At 37.0% G+C, this 12,596-nt stretch overlaps 1 protein-coding gene across 1 annotated transcript; it reads left to right on the top strand.

The window, feature by feature from the left end:
• LOC106384565 (purine permease 1) lies at positions 1-1,563 on the top strand. The gene is made up of 2 exons (XM_022697848.2): positions 1-410; positions 942-1,563. Exons 1-2 carry the CDS (start codon positions 99-101, stop codon positions 1,302-1,304), a joined length of 675 nt encoding a protein of 224 aa, XP_022553569.2. The 5' UTR covers positions 1-98; the 3' UTR covers positions 1,305-1,563.
• The last annotated feature ends 11,033 nt before the right edge of the window (positions 1,564-12,596 follow it).

The following is a 12,596-nucleotide window of genomic DNA, read 5'->3' as shown; positions in this document are numbered from 1 at the left end:
AGTACTAGTTGTTAGTGTTTCAAAAAAAAAAAAAATATAGTAATTTTAAACACTACTTAGGAACTCAGTTAGCTTTCAACGCTCTCTTTGCTTTCTTCATGGTCAAGCAAAAGTTCACTCCCTTCTCTATAAACGCCGTCGTTTTGCTGACGGTGGGCATCGTAGTCTTGGCCTTGCACAGCGATGGAGACAAGCCGGCTAACGAGACTCACAAGGAGTATGTGGTTGGATTCTTGATGACTGTGATTGCAGCTGTCTTGTACGCTTTTATATTGCCACTCGTTGAATTTACTTACAAGAAAGCTCGACAAGAAATCACTTTCCCACTTGTGCTCGAGATTCAGATGGTCATGTGCATCGCGGCTACTTGCTTCTGTGTCGTTGGCATGATCATCGACGGCGATTTCAAGGTAAAAATAATATGTTTAGTTGTCTTTTTCTTGGCTTGAGGGTGTCTTTGCATGGATCTTGAAGAGCAGATATGTTTTATGAAAACCCTAATAATTGAGTTTTTAGATTCGTATTTTTATGTCATTTTCAAAATTATGAAATATTTAAAAAAGGAAAAGATAATGAACTATTTTAATTACGTGATATATCAAAATAGTACTATGGATTTCCCAGTGTAAAGGAATATCCTAGGATTTGTTCTTTTGTATTTTAAAAGTAGAAAATTCATAAAATATCATTTAAAAGAAATCATAAATATTTATATAAATGTCTCATGGGTTTTATTTTACTTTATTGGTGCATGTATTTAAATCATTTGGTTCATTTATTTCATTTCATTGGCATGTGTATTTAAGATCTCAACTTGTATGTTGAAATCGTTGAGTAAATGAATTTTAAATTCCAGTTAAAAACCATTAATCGAATATCTCGAACTTCTCATTAAACGTCAACATCACTCATCCAATAAAACATTTTTGATATGTTTGTAGGTGATATCAAGAGAAGCAAGAGAGTTCAAGATTGGAGGATCAGCGTTTTACTACACGTTGATTGTGATCACAGGGATAGTGTGGCAAGGATTCTTCTTAGGAGCCATAGGGGTTGTGTTCTGTGCGTCGTCTCTAGCTTCTGGCGTTCTCATCAGTGTTCTGCTTCCGGTGACGGAGGTTTTGGCCGTGATTTGTTTCCGGGAGAAGTTTCAGGCAGAGAAAGGTGTCTCTCTCTTCCTCTCCATATGGGGATTCGTCTCTTACTTCTACGGCGAGTATAAATCCGGCAAGAAAGTTCTCGAGAAATACCAGCCGCCGGAGACAGAACTGCCTTCTCTTCAAGTTAGTGATTCTGTTGCTTAAAGGTCTTTCGCTTATCTACCGGAGAGGATTATGGTTATGAACTTTGGATTGAAAAGAATAAGTTAGAGCAACTTTTTCTATCTATTATGTGTATTTTTTTGTGTGCTCTATCTATTATGTTTGTGTATTTTTCAGTGAAATTGTTAATGGTCTTTTGTATAATTAAACATGTTACAAAACTGTAAGTTATAGAAAAGCAAAGCACACCAAATGATTGTGTATATATATGTTTTTAGTTGAAATTGTTATTTCTGGTAAAGCTGTTTGGTTCATTTTATGGCTTTCATTACAATAAGGAAATCACCACCGAGAGCAGCTAGTTATTCTAACGGTAAAATCAATATGTAAAGGAAAATCGTAAGACAGACCCTCCAATAAGGAAATTACAATGATCTATCTCATTTAGATATGTATTCTTTTACATTTTATGACAGAAAAAAAAAAGAAGACAACTTCGATAACACTCAAAACAAAACTTAGACAGCCTTTCTTCAAAACTTTTTATTCAAAAAAAAAAAATTATGTAGCTTCTCTAGAGCAATATGGTTGTACTGTGTACCCTCTAGAGAGCTTCTAGTTATTTAGAACTCCAATGCAGGAGATGGGAAATCATAATTACCACCAACAAAGATAATTTTGCAAACATTCAAATTTTTTGACATAATCAAAATCTGAAAATGAAATAATATTAGTTTGCAAATTATCACACGCTTCTCTAATATTTTTTTTAAAATTATCACATGCACATAATTTTATATATATATATATATATATATATATATATATATATATATTTTTTTTTTTGTATATTTTTGAAAGCAAATATATTTTGTTATTTACCTACGCGATACATATATAACAGTCAAAATCAACAGCCTTCTTGTTTTCAGGTCTGGAATAAAGTAAGTGAATAATTCACATATATTTGGACTCCAAGAATACTAACTATCTCAGTCATATTCATCGTTGATTCATAAGTCGACTTCTTATTTGTCTTATTGTGAACTAACACCACCAATTTTGACTGTCTTAAAGCTAGATATTATATAACATATATAACTACGCAACTGTCATAACGAATACTTTTCTTTTTGACAAAGGCTTTGCTAAATCAGAACATCTCTTCTTTCATTAAACGTAATCACTCCATCAAATTTTAAGATAATGCCATAAAATTAAAAAGGTCCATTGGAGTTGATGGGGGCGATAGGTAAATTCTTCTTTAGTCACTAAGAATCATAGAGTGGATTCGAACGTGCTAGTAGAAAGCTAACACAATGATCTAGCTATAACCACAAGACTAGAAAGTGCAAAATAAGATAAAACCATAATTACAAAAAAGGAAGATAAAACCATAATTGTTCTCAATGCTTCTCTTATGGCCAGCCCCTCCGCTGATCAATGCCATAAATCGAAAAGAGCCACTAACGGAACTCCATGGTGTACTGTCCGACGTAGCTAAGCTGAGTCCTCCCCATCGTCTTCTATCTCTCTTGGATTCCTAGAAATCAAAATCTTGTTGCTGATTCTCTAACTAAAGATGCTTTATGTATGGTTGAGGCTTTTATGGCCCTCATCTAACTCTTTGCTTATGAAATTTAATGAAAGTTGTGTTAAAAATAAAACCATAAGTACTGTTCCAAAAAAACAAAACAAAACAAAGTTTCACTTGAGTTGATGAGGACCGCGATAGTTAAATCCTCTTTTGTCACCGAGGAAATCTCAGATTGAATTCAAACTTGCAAGTAGAAAGTTAAAATATGTCTATTACGACACGACTAAAGTGCAAAAGAAGGTAAAACAAAACAGCTAGAGTTTAACCTGGTCTCAACTACATCCATTTCAGACCAATAATGACTTACTAGAAATCAGCAACTGAGATTGGTTTCATCTTGTACATACTGTAATTGTGAATGAGAGACTGATCAGGTTACTCTTTTATAACCAAATTCTAAGTTTTAACACTATAAGAAAACACAAGTCTATCGAGAAAACTTAACGAGGAAAACTAATCCTCGTAAATTTATGTCGATTTTACGAGAAATTTATGAGGAAATATAAAATCAGCGTTATTTCCTCGTAAAATAACAACGAAATCATTTCGTCGTAAAGTCGATGTAATGTCACGTGTCTTTTACGAGGAAATACACTTCCCTCGTAAACTCGACGTAAATGTAGTATATACTTTACGAGGAAATATTTTACGTCTACTTAGTGAGGAAATTTTGAATCTACCAACTTTGTAGTTGTAACATGTTTTTTTCGGCAACCTAACTAAATTTCGTCGTAAATTCCTAGCAAAATTACAACTACCAGATTCAAAAATTTCTTATAAATATGGATGTTTGAACATCATTTTAAACACACCAACAAGAAGAAAAAAAACGTGAAAGAAAAAGAAATGTCGGGCTCCGGGAATATTTTCGAGTTGCGGAGGTGGATGTATATGCATAGAGATGCTAACAGGAGAGTGACGAAAGAATACCTTGCGGGGCTGGAGACATTTATGCATCAAGCAGATTCCACACCGCTAGCCCAAGAAAGTGGTAAGATGTTATGTCCTTGTCGGAAATGCAACAATTCGAAATTGGCAAATCGTGAAAATGTTTGGAAGCATTTAATAAATATAAGTTTCACGCAAAATTACTATATCTGGTTTCAACATGGAGAAGGTTATAATTATGATCAGAATGAAGCTAGTAGTATTAATAGCAATTTTCAGGAAGAATCAGTTGATCATCATTTGCATAATGAACATAGTTACCATCAGGAGGAGCAGATGGTAGATTATGATAGGGTTCATGATATGGTACCTGATGCATTCGTAGCTCATGATGAAGATGAAGAACCAAATATAGATGCAAAAAAGTTTTATGAAATGTTAAATGCGGCGAATCAGCCACTTACAGTGGTTGTAGAGAAGGTCTCTCTAAATTGTCGTTGGCTGCTAGAATGATAAATATTAAAACTGATCACAATCTACCTGAAAATTGCATGAATGAATGGGCAGACTTGTTTAAAGAGTATTTGCCGGAAGACAATGTGTCTGCTGATTCTTATTATGAGATTCAGAAACTGGTTTATAGTCTTGGATTGCCTTCGGAGATGATAGATGTTTGCATCGACAACTGCATGATCTACTGGAGAGATGATGATAAGTTAGAAGAATGTCGATTCTGCAAGAAGCCACGATTAAAGCCACAAGGACGAAGACGTAATAGGATACCGTACCAAAAGATGTGGTACCTACCAATTACAGACAGATCGAAAAGATTGTACCAATCAGAGCAGATTGCTGAAAAGATGAGATCGCATGCCGAGCATACTCAGACGGATGGTGAGATGACTCATCCATCAGATGCAAGAGCCTGGAAATATTTTAACAAAGTACATCCGGATTTCTCTAGCAATAGCCAGAATGTGTATCTCGGATTATGCACATATGAATTTAGTCCATTCGAAATGTTAGGGAGACAATATTCATTGTGGCCAATCTTTTTTACGCCATACAACCTACCACCGGAGATGTGCATGCAACGGGAGTTGCTATTCTTGACTATATTAATACCTGGTCCGAACCATCCAAAACGGTCTCTGGATGTTTTCCTACAACCACTGATAAAAGAGTTGAAGGATTTGTGGTCAACAGGGGTGAGGACATATGACTGCTCAACGAAGACGAATTTTACGATGCGAGCAATGCTTTTGTGGACCATAAGTGACTTTCCTGCATATGGGATGTTGTCTGGATGGACTACACATGGGAGATTAGCTTGTCCATATTGTAATGGAACGAGCGTTTCAACTGAAGAATGGTAGGAAGACAAGTTGGTTCGATTGTCACCGCGATTTCTTCCCATTGGCCATCCGTACCAAAGAAACAAGAAATTGTTTAGGCACAAAAGGGTTGTGAGAGACACTCCTCCTCCATATCTAACTGGAGAACAAATTGAAGCGCAAATCGACTACTACGGAGCTAACGAAACAGTTTGTTGTGGTGGTAATTGACATGTCCCTCGTAATATGCCTGATTTTTACGGTGTTCATCACAACTGGCATAAGAAGAGTATATTTTGGGAGTTGCCATATTGTAAGAATCTTCTTCTGCGCCACAACCTCGATGTGATGCATATAGAGAAATTTTTTTTTGAGAACATCATGAATACAATATTGAATGTCCCAGGGAAGACAAAAGACAAAATAAAATCGAGGTTGGACTTGCCGGATATTTGCTCAAGAAGTGAGTTACATATAAAAAGCAATGGACAAGTTTCTGTTCCGATATTCAGATTGTCTTTAAAAAAAGTCGGTGTTGTTCAACTGGGTGGCATCAGAAGTGAAGTGAAGTTCCCCGATAGGTATGTTTCAAATCTCTTTAGATGTGTTGAAAATGGTCAAAAGTTCTCCGGGATGAAGAGTCATGATTGTCATGTCTTTATGCAATGACTACTTCCCTTTGCATTTGCGGAGCTACTTCTAACAAATGAACATGAAGGACTTGCAGGTAGTTTATTATAACGCAGTAATTTTATAACAGTTTAGTTTGCAATAATATATGACTAACATAATGTGTTTAATTGTTTTTGGAATATACAAGGCATTAGAACATTTTTTAGGGATCTAAGCACACACACTCTTAAAGAAGAAGTCGTGGAACAGCTTCAGCAGAACATTCCCATCTTATTGTGCAACTTGGAGAAGATATTTCCTCCGGGATTTTTTTTATGTCATGGAGCATCTAGCTGTCCACCTCCCATATGAGGCATTGCTTTGTGGACCTGTACAATACGGATGGATGTATCAGTATGAGCGAGCCATGAAATATTTGAAGGGAAAAGCAAAAAACCTCGCAAAAGTTGAAGGTTCTATAATTGCTGGAAGTTTGACGGAAGAAACTTCTCACTTCACATCGTACTACTTTGCGTCAAAAATATGTACCCGGAAAAGAGCTCCAAGAAGATATGATGATGGTGGTGTCGCGCCAACATATGCAGTTGCTGGTGTTCCAGACATCTTTAGCCAGATTGGGCGACTCGGTGGGAAATCAAAAGAGGTTTGGTGGTCGAGTGAAGAAGACGCTCATAGTGCACACACCTATATTCTACTCAATTGCGAGGATCCATTGATGAGTTATTTTGAAGGGTAACATATATGGACACTTCTAAACACATATAAGTATAAATTATATAATTGCCAAAGATTAATTAATATAAAATGTGATTTTACAGCCTATTTGTTTCTCAAGTCGAAGAAACATTCCCAGGTATATCCACAAGTGACGTAGACAAAAGGAAATATCAACACTGTATTAAATGGTTGAAGAATCAGGTATTAACTCAAACTCTTATTTTTTTCAGGTCGATCAAACTTTTTTTTCATACATGATCTGTATTTCAACGTTCTCTTTATTTTTGCAGGTTGATTATGACGACGATACAGATTATCCTAAGTGGTTACACGAGCTAATTCAATCTCCACTTGAAAGGGTCACCACATCACAAATGTATTTCACACGAGGCTATACTTTTCACACATATGAGTATGGTAGACAGCGGGCGACTAGTAAGTATGGAATATGTGTGAAAGGGGAAACAGATATCTACGGGATCTTGACGGAGATTATTGAAGTCGAATTCCCAGGGATATTGAAGCTGAAATGCGTCCTCTTCAAATGTGAATGGTCCGACCCCGTCGTCAACAGAGGTGTTCGGTTTAATAAATTCAGTGTAATTGATGTCAATGGTGGACGAAGGTACAACAATTTTTTTTTTTGCCATACATGAGCAAAATAAATTAATTTCTACGTTTTCTTTATTTTTGCAGTTACAATAAATTCGAGCCTTTCATCTTAGTTTCACAAGCATACCAAGTTAGCTTCCTTCCATACCCTCGGATGAGAGAATCGAGAATAAATTGGTTAGCCGTGATCAAAGTTACACCTCGAGGACGAATCATCAGTGGAGAAGAACTACCATTGCAAGAAGAACAGATAAATGAAGTCGAGGAACCTGAACAAGAAATTGATGACATCCTTCTCATTGATCCGCATAATCATGAGTACGGAGATCTTACCGACGATGCCACGAACGAAGCTGTTGAAGACGAGTTTAATGAAAATGATGATGTTTCTAGTGATGACGAGAATGTCGATGTATCCGATTGGTGTATTTGTTTTTAATAAGATTGATTTTCAGACTTAATGCATGTGATTTGATGGATTTAATCATGAAAAACTATTTATATAATTTGATTTTGTGTAAGGTAATGGGAGCTTGTATTCGAAATAAGAGATTGAGATTATAAGTTAAGGAATTGTGGTTTTAGAATTTGGGGTTTGGAATGGAAAGAATATATTGAGGTTAAAGGGAAGATGGGTTTGGGGTTTGGAATATATGAAGTAGAAGATAAGGAAGATGGGGTTTGGGGTTTCGGATTTTAGGAATTTAAACATAATTCTTGTAATTTTCTCGCAAAATAACGAGGAAATAACGACGAAATTAAAAAATAAAGAACGTGGGACTCGTTAATTCCACGTAAGCAGAAATCGTCGTAAAGACCTCGTAACCGGAAAACGCGGGCCTCGCTATTTCCTCGTAAGTAAAAACACGGGCCTTGCTATTTCCTCGTATATGAACGACCAATCAGGGACTGCCTTTGTAATATTTAAAAAAAGAAGAGGAGAAAGATACTGGAATCACATGTGAGAAGAAACAAGGCGAGACCTACGTAAGTCTATCCTTGTCTCCGCCCATATGTGTTCCAAAATCTTTCTCTCTTTCTTTTTTTTTCAAATCTTTCTAATTTGAGAAGCAAACTGGTGAGTAATTATCTCTGATTTGAGAAGCAAATTGGTGAGTTTATCTTTGATTTGAGAAGCAAACTAGTGAGTATTTATGGAAAATTTCGAAAGGTTTTACGACCAATTAGCTTCGTCTCATTCCTCATAAATTAAAAACGGGCCTTGCTAATTCCTCGTAAATGAACATAATCCTCGCTATTTCCTCGTTAGTTTACGAGGAGCTTATGACGAATCCTAAAAATAAAGAACGCCAGACTCGTTAATTTCAAGTGAGCACAATTCGTCGTAAAGACCTCGTAATAGGAAAACGCGGGCCTCGCTAATTCCTCGTAAATAAAAATGCGGGCGTCGTTAATTCCTCGTTAATCAACGAGGACGTTACGAGGAAACCTGGTCCGAACCATCCAAAAAGGTCTCTGGATGTTTTCCTACAACCACTTATATAAGAGTTGAAGGATTTGTGGTCGACAGGGGTGAGGACGTATGACTGCTCAACGAAGACGAATTTTACGATGCGAGCGATGCTTTTGTTGACCATAAGTGACTTTCCTGCCTATGGGATGTTGTCTGGATGGACTACACATGAGAGATTAGCTTGTCCATATTGTAATGGAACGACAGATGCATTTCAACTGAAGAATGGTAGGAAGACAAGTTGGTTCAATTGTCACCGTTGATTTCTTCCCATTGGCCATCCGTACCGAAGAAACAAGAAATTTTTAGGCACAAAAGGGTTGTGAGAGACACTCATCCTCCATATCTAACTGGAGAACAAATTGAAGCACAAATCAACTACTACGGAGCTAACGAAACAGTTCGTTGTGGTGGTTATTGGCATGTCCCTCGTAATATACCTGATTCTTACGGTGTTCATCATAACTGGCAGAAGAAGAGTATATTTTTGGAGTTTCCATATTGGAAGGATCTTCTTCTGCGCCACAACCGCGATGTGATGCATATAGAGAAGAATTTCTTTGAGAACATCATGAATACAATATTGAATGTCCCAGGGAAGACAAAAGACAAAATAAAATCGAGGTTGGACTTGCCGGATATTTGCTCAAGAAGTGAGTTACATATAAAAAGCAATGGACAAGTTCCCGTCCCGATATTCAGATTGTCTTCAGAAAAAAAAGTCGGTGTTGTTCAACTGGGTGGCATCAGAAGTGAAGTGAAGTTCCCCGATGGTTTAGATGTGTTGAAAAGGGTCAAAAGTTCTCCGGGATGAAGAGTCATGATTGTGATGACTTTATGCAACGACTACTTCCCTTTGCATTTGCGGAGCTACTTCCAACAAACGTACATGAAGCACTTGCAGGTAGTATATTATAACGCAGTAATTTTATAACGGTTTAGTTTGCAATAATATATGACTAATATAATGTGTTTAATTGTTTTTGGAATATACAAGGTATTGGAGCATTTTTTTTAGGGATCTGAGCACACACACTCTTAAAGAAGAAGTCGTGGAACAGCTTCAGCAGAACATTCCCATCTTATTGTGCAACTTGAAGAAGATATTTCCTCCGGAATTTTTTTATGTCATGGAGCATCTAGCTGTCTACCTCCCATATGAGGCATTGCTTCGTGGACCTGTACATTACGGATGGATGTATCAGTATGAGCGAGCCATGAAATATTTGAAGGGAAAAGCAAAGAACCTCACAAAAGTTGAAGGTTCTATAATTGCTGGAAGTTTGACGGAAGAAACTTCTCACTTCACATTGTACTACTTTGCGTCAAAAGTACGTACCCGGAAAAGAGCTCCAAGAAGATATGATGATGGTGGTGTCGCGCCAACATATGCAGTTGCTGGTGTTCCAGACATCTTTAGCCAGATTGGGCGACTCGGTGGGAAATCAAAAGAGGTTTGGTGGTCGAGTGAAGAAGACGCTCGTAGTGCACACACCTATATTTTACTCAATTGCGAGGATCCATTGATGCGTTATTTTGAAAGGTAACATATATGGACACTTCTAAACACATAAGTATAAATTATATAAATGCCAAAGATTAATTAATATTAAATATGATTTTACAGCCTATTTGTTTCTCAAGTCGAAGAAACATTCTCAGGTATATCCACAAGTGACATAGACAAAAGGAAAGATCAACACTGTATTAAGTGGTTGAAGAATCAGGTATTAACTCAGACTCTTAATTTTTTCAGGTCGATCAAACTCTTTTTTCATACATGATCTGTATTTCAACGTTCTCTTTATTTTTGCAGGTTGATTATGACGACGATACAGATTATGCTAAGTGGTTACACGACGTAATTCAATCTCCACTTGTAAACGTCACCACATCACAAATGTATTTCACACGAGGCTATACTTTTCACACATATGAGTATGGTAGACATCAGGCGACCAGTAACTATGGAATATGTGTGAAAGGGGAAACAAATTTCTACGGGATCTTGACGGAGATTATTGAAGTCGAATTCCCAGGGATATTGAAGCTGAAATGCATCCTCTTCAAATATGATTGGTTCGACTCCGTCGTCAACAGAGGTGTTCGGTTTAACAAATTCGGTGCAGTTGATGTCAATGGTGGACGAAGGTACACCAAATTTTTTTTTTGCCTTACATAACCAAAATAAATTAATTTCTACGATTTCTTTATTTTTGCAGGTACAGCAAATTCGAGCCTTTCATTTTAGCTTCACAAGCAGACCAAGTTAGCTTCCTTCCATACCCTCGGATGAGAGAATCGGGAATAAATTGGTTAGTTGTGATCAAAGTTACACCTCGAGAACGAATCATCAGTGGAGAAGAACCATCATTGCAAGAAGAACAAATAAATGAAGTCGAGGAACCTGAACAAGAAATTGATGACATCCTTCTCATTGATCTGCATAATCATGAGTACGAAGATCTTACCGACGATGCCACGAATAAAGCTGTTGAAGACGAGTTTAATGAAAATGATGATGTTTCTAGTGATTTGATGGATTTAATGATGAAAAACTATTTATATAATTTGATTTTGTGTAAGGTAATGGGAGTTTGTATTGGAAATAAGAGATTGAGATTATAAGTTAAGGAATTGTGGTTTTAGAATTTGGGGTTTGGAATGGAAAGAATATATTGAGGTTAAAGGGAAGATGGGTTTGGGGTTTGGAATATATGAAGTAGAAGATAAGGAAGATGGGGTTTGGGGTTTCGAACTTTAGGGTTTTAAACATAATCCTCGTAATTTTCTCGTAAAATAACGAGGAAATAAAGACGAAATTTAAAAATAAAGAACGCGGAACTCGTTAATTCCACGTAAGCAGAAATCGTCGTAAAGACCTCGTAACCGGAAAACGCGGTCTCGCTATTTCCTCGTAAATAAAAACACGGGCCTTGCTACTTCCTCGTAAATGAACGACCAATTAGGGACAGCCTTTGTAATATTTGAAAACAGAAGAGAAGAAAGATACTGGAATCACAGGTGAGAAGAAACAAGGAGAGACCTACGTAAGTCTAGCCTTGTCTCCGCCCACATGTGTTCAACTATCTTTCTCTCCTTTTTTTTTATTCAAATCTTTCTAATTTGAGAAGCAAATTGGTGAGTTTATATTTGATTTGAGAAGCAAACTGGTGAGTATTTATAGGAAATTTCGAAAGGTTTTACGACCAATTAGCTTCGTCTCATTCCTCGTAAATAAAAAAGCAGGCCTTGCTAATTCCTCGTAAATGAACATAATCCTTGCTATTTCCTTGTTAGTTTACGAGGAGCTTATGACGAATCCTAAAATAAAGAACGCGGGACTCGTTAATTCCACATAAGTACAATTAGTCGTAAAGGTCTCGTAATAAGAAAAGCGGGCCTCGCTAATTCCTCGTAAATAAAAACGCGGACATCGCTAATTCCTCGTTAATCAACGAGGACGTTATGAGGAAACAAAACGCGGGCCTCACTAATTCCTCGTAAAGAAAAACACGGCCTCGCTAGTTCCTCGTAACTTTACGAGAAAATTACGACGATTACCAATTTCTTACATATACACGCGAGCTTCTCACTTCCATTTCGTCCTCACTTCCTCTCTCTTTCGTAGCAATGGTACATACTCTCTCTATTTCCTCTCTAATTTGATTAGTTTAGGGTAGATTAGGTGGTTAGTGTAGGGAATTTAGATAGGTTTACTGATTTTATGTTAATTAGTGTTGATTAGGTGGTTAATGTAGGGAATTCAACTAGATTTATAGAATTTTTTATTTATAGAATTTGTTAATTACTGTTGATGTTAATTTTAAAATTTTAATTTTTTTCCACACGATTCGAAAGAACAGACTTACTCCCCATTGCAGAGAGATGTTCGGTGAGCCTGGTAGTCGTTTAGACCCGTCTTCTTCAGCTCCCGGTACTTCGGGTCCGAAGATTGTCCCCGAGACTCAGCCTTCTCAGAGAGTCTCTCGGTCGCCTTCTTCTAGTGCACCATCGTTTTTTCATGTGCCTCCTCCGACGATGCCTCCTCCTGTGCCTCCTCCGATGGCTCATCCGAT

Source organism: Brassica napus, chromosome C3 (assembly GCF_020379485.1).
Source record: "Brassica napus cultivar Da-Ae chromosome C3, Da-Ae, whole genome shotgun sequence".
Classification (NCBI taxonomy): domain Eukaryota; kingdom Viridiplantae; phylum Streptophyta; class Magnoliopsida; order Brassicales; family Brassicaceae; genus Brassica; species Brassica napus.
Note: the sequence above shows the minus strand (reverse complement) of the source record. Positions and strands in the feature narration are given on the sequence as shown.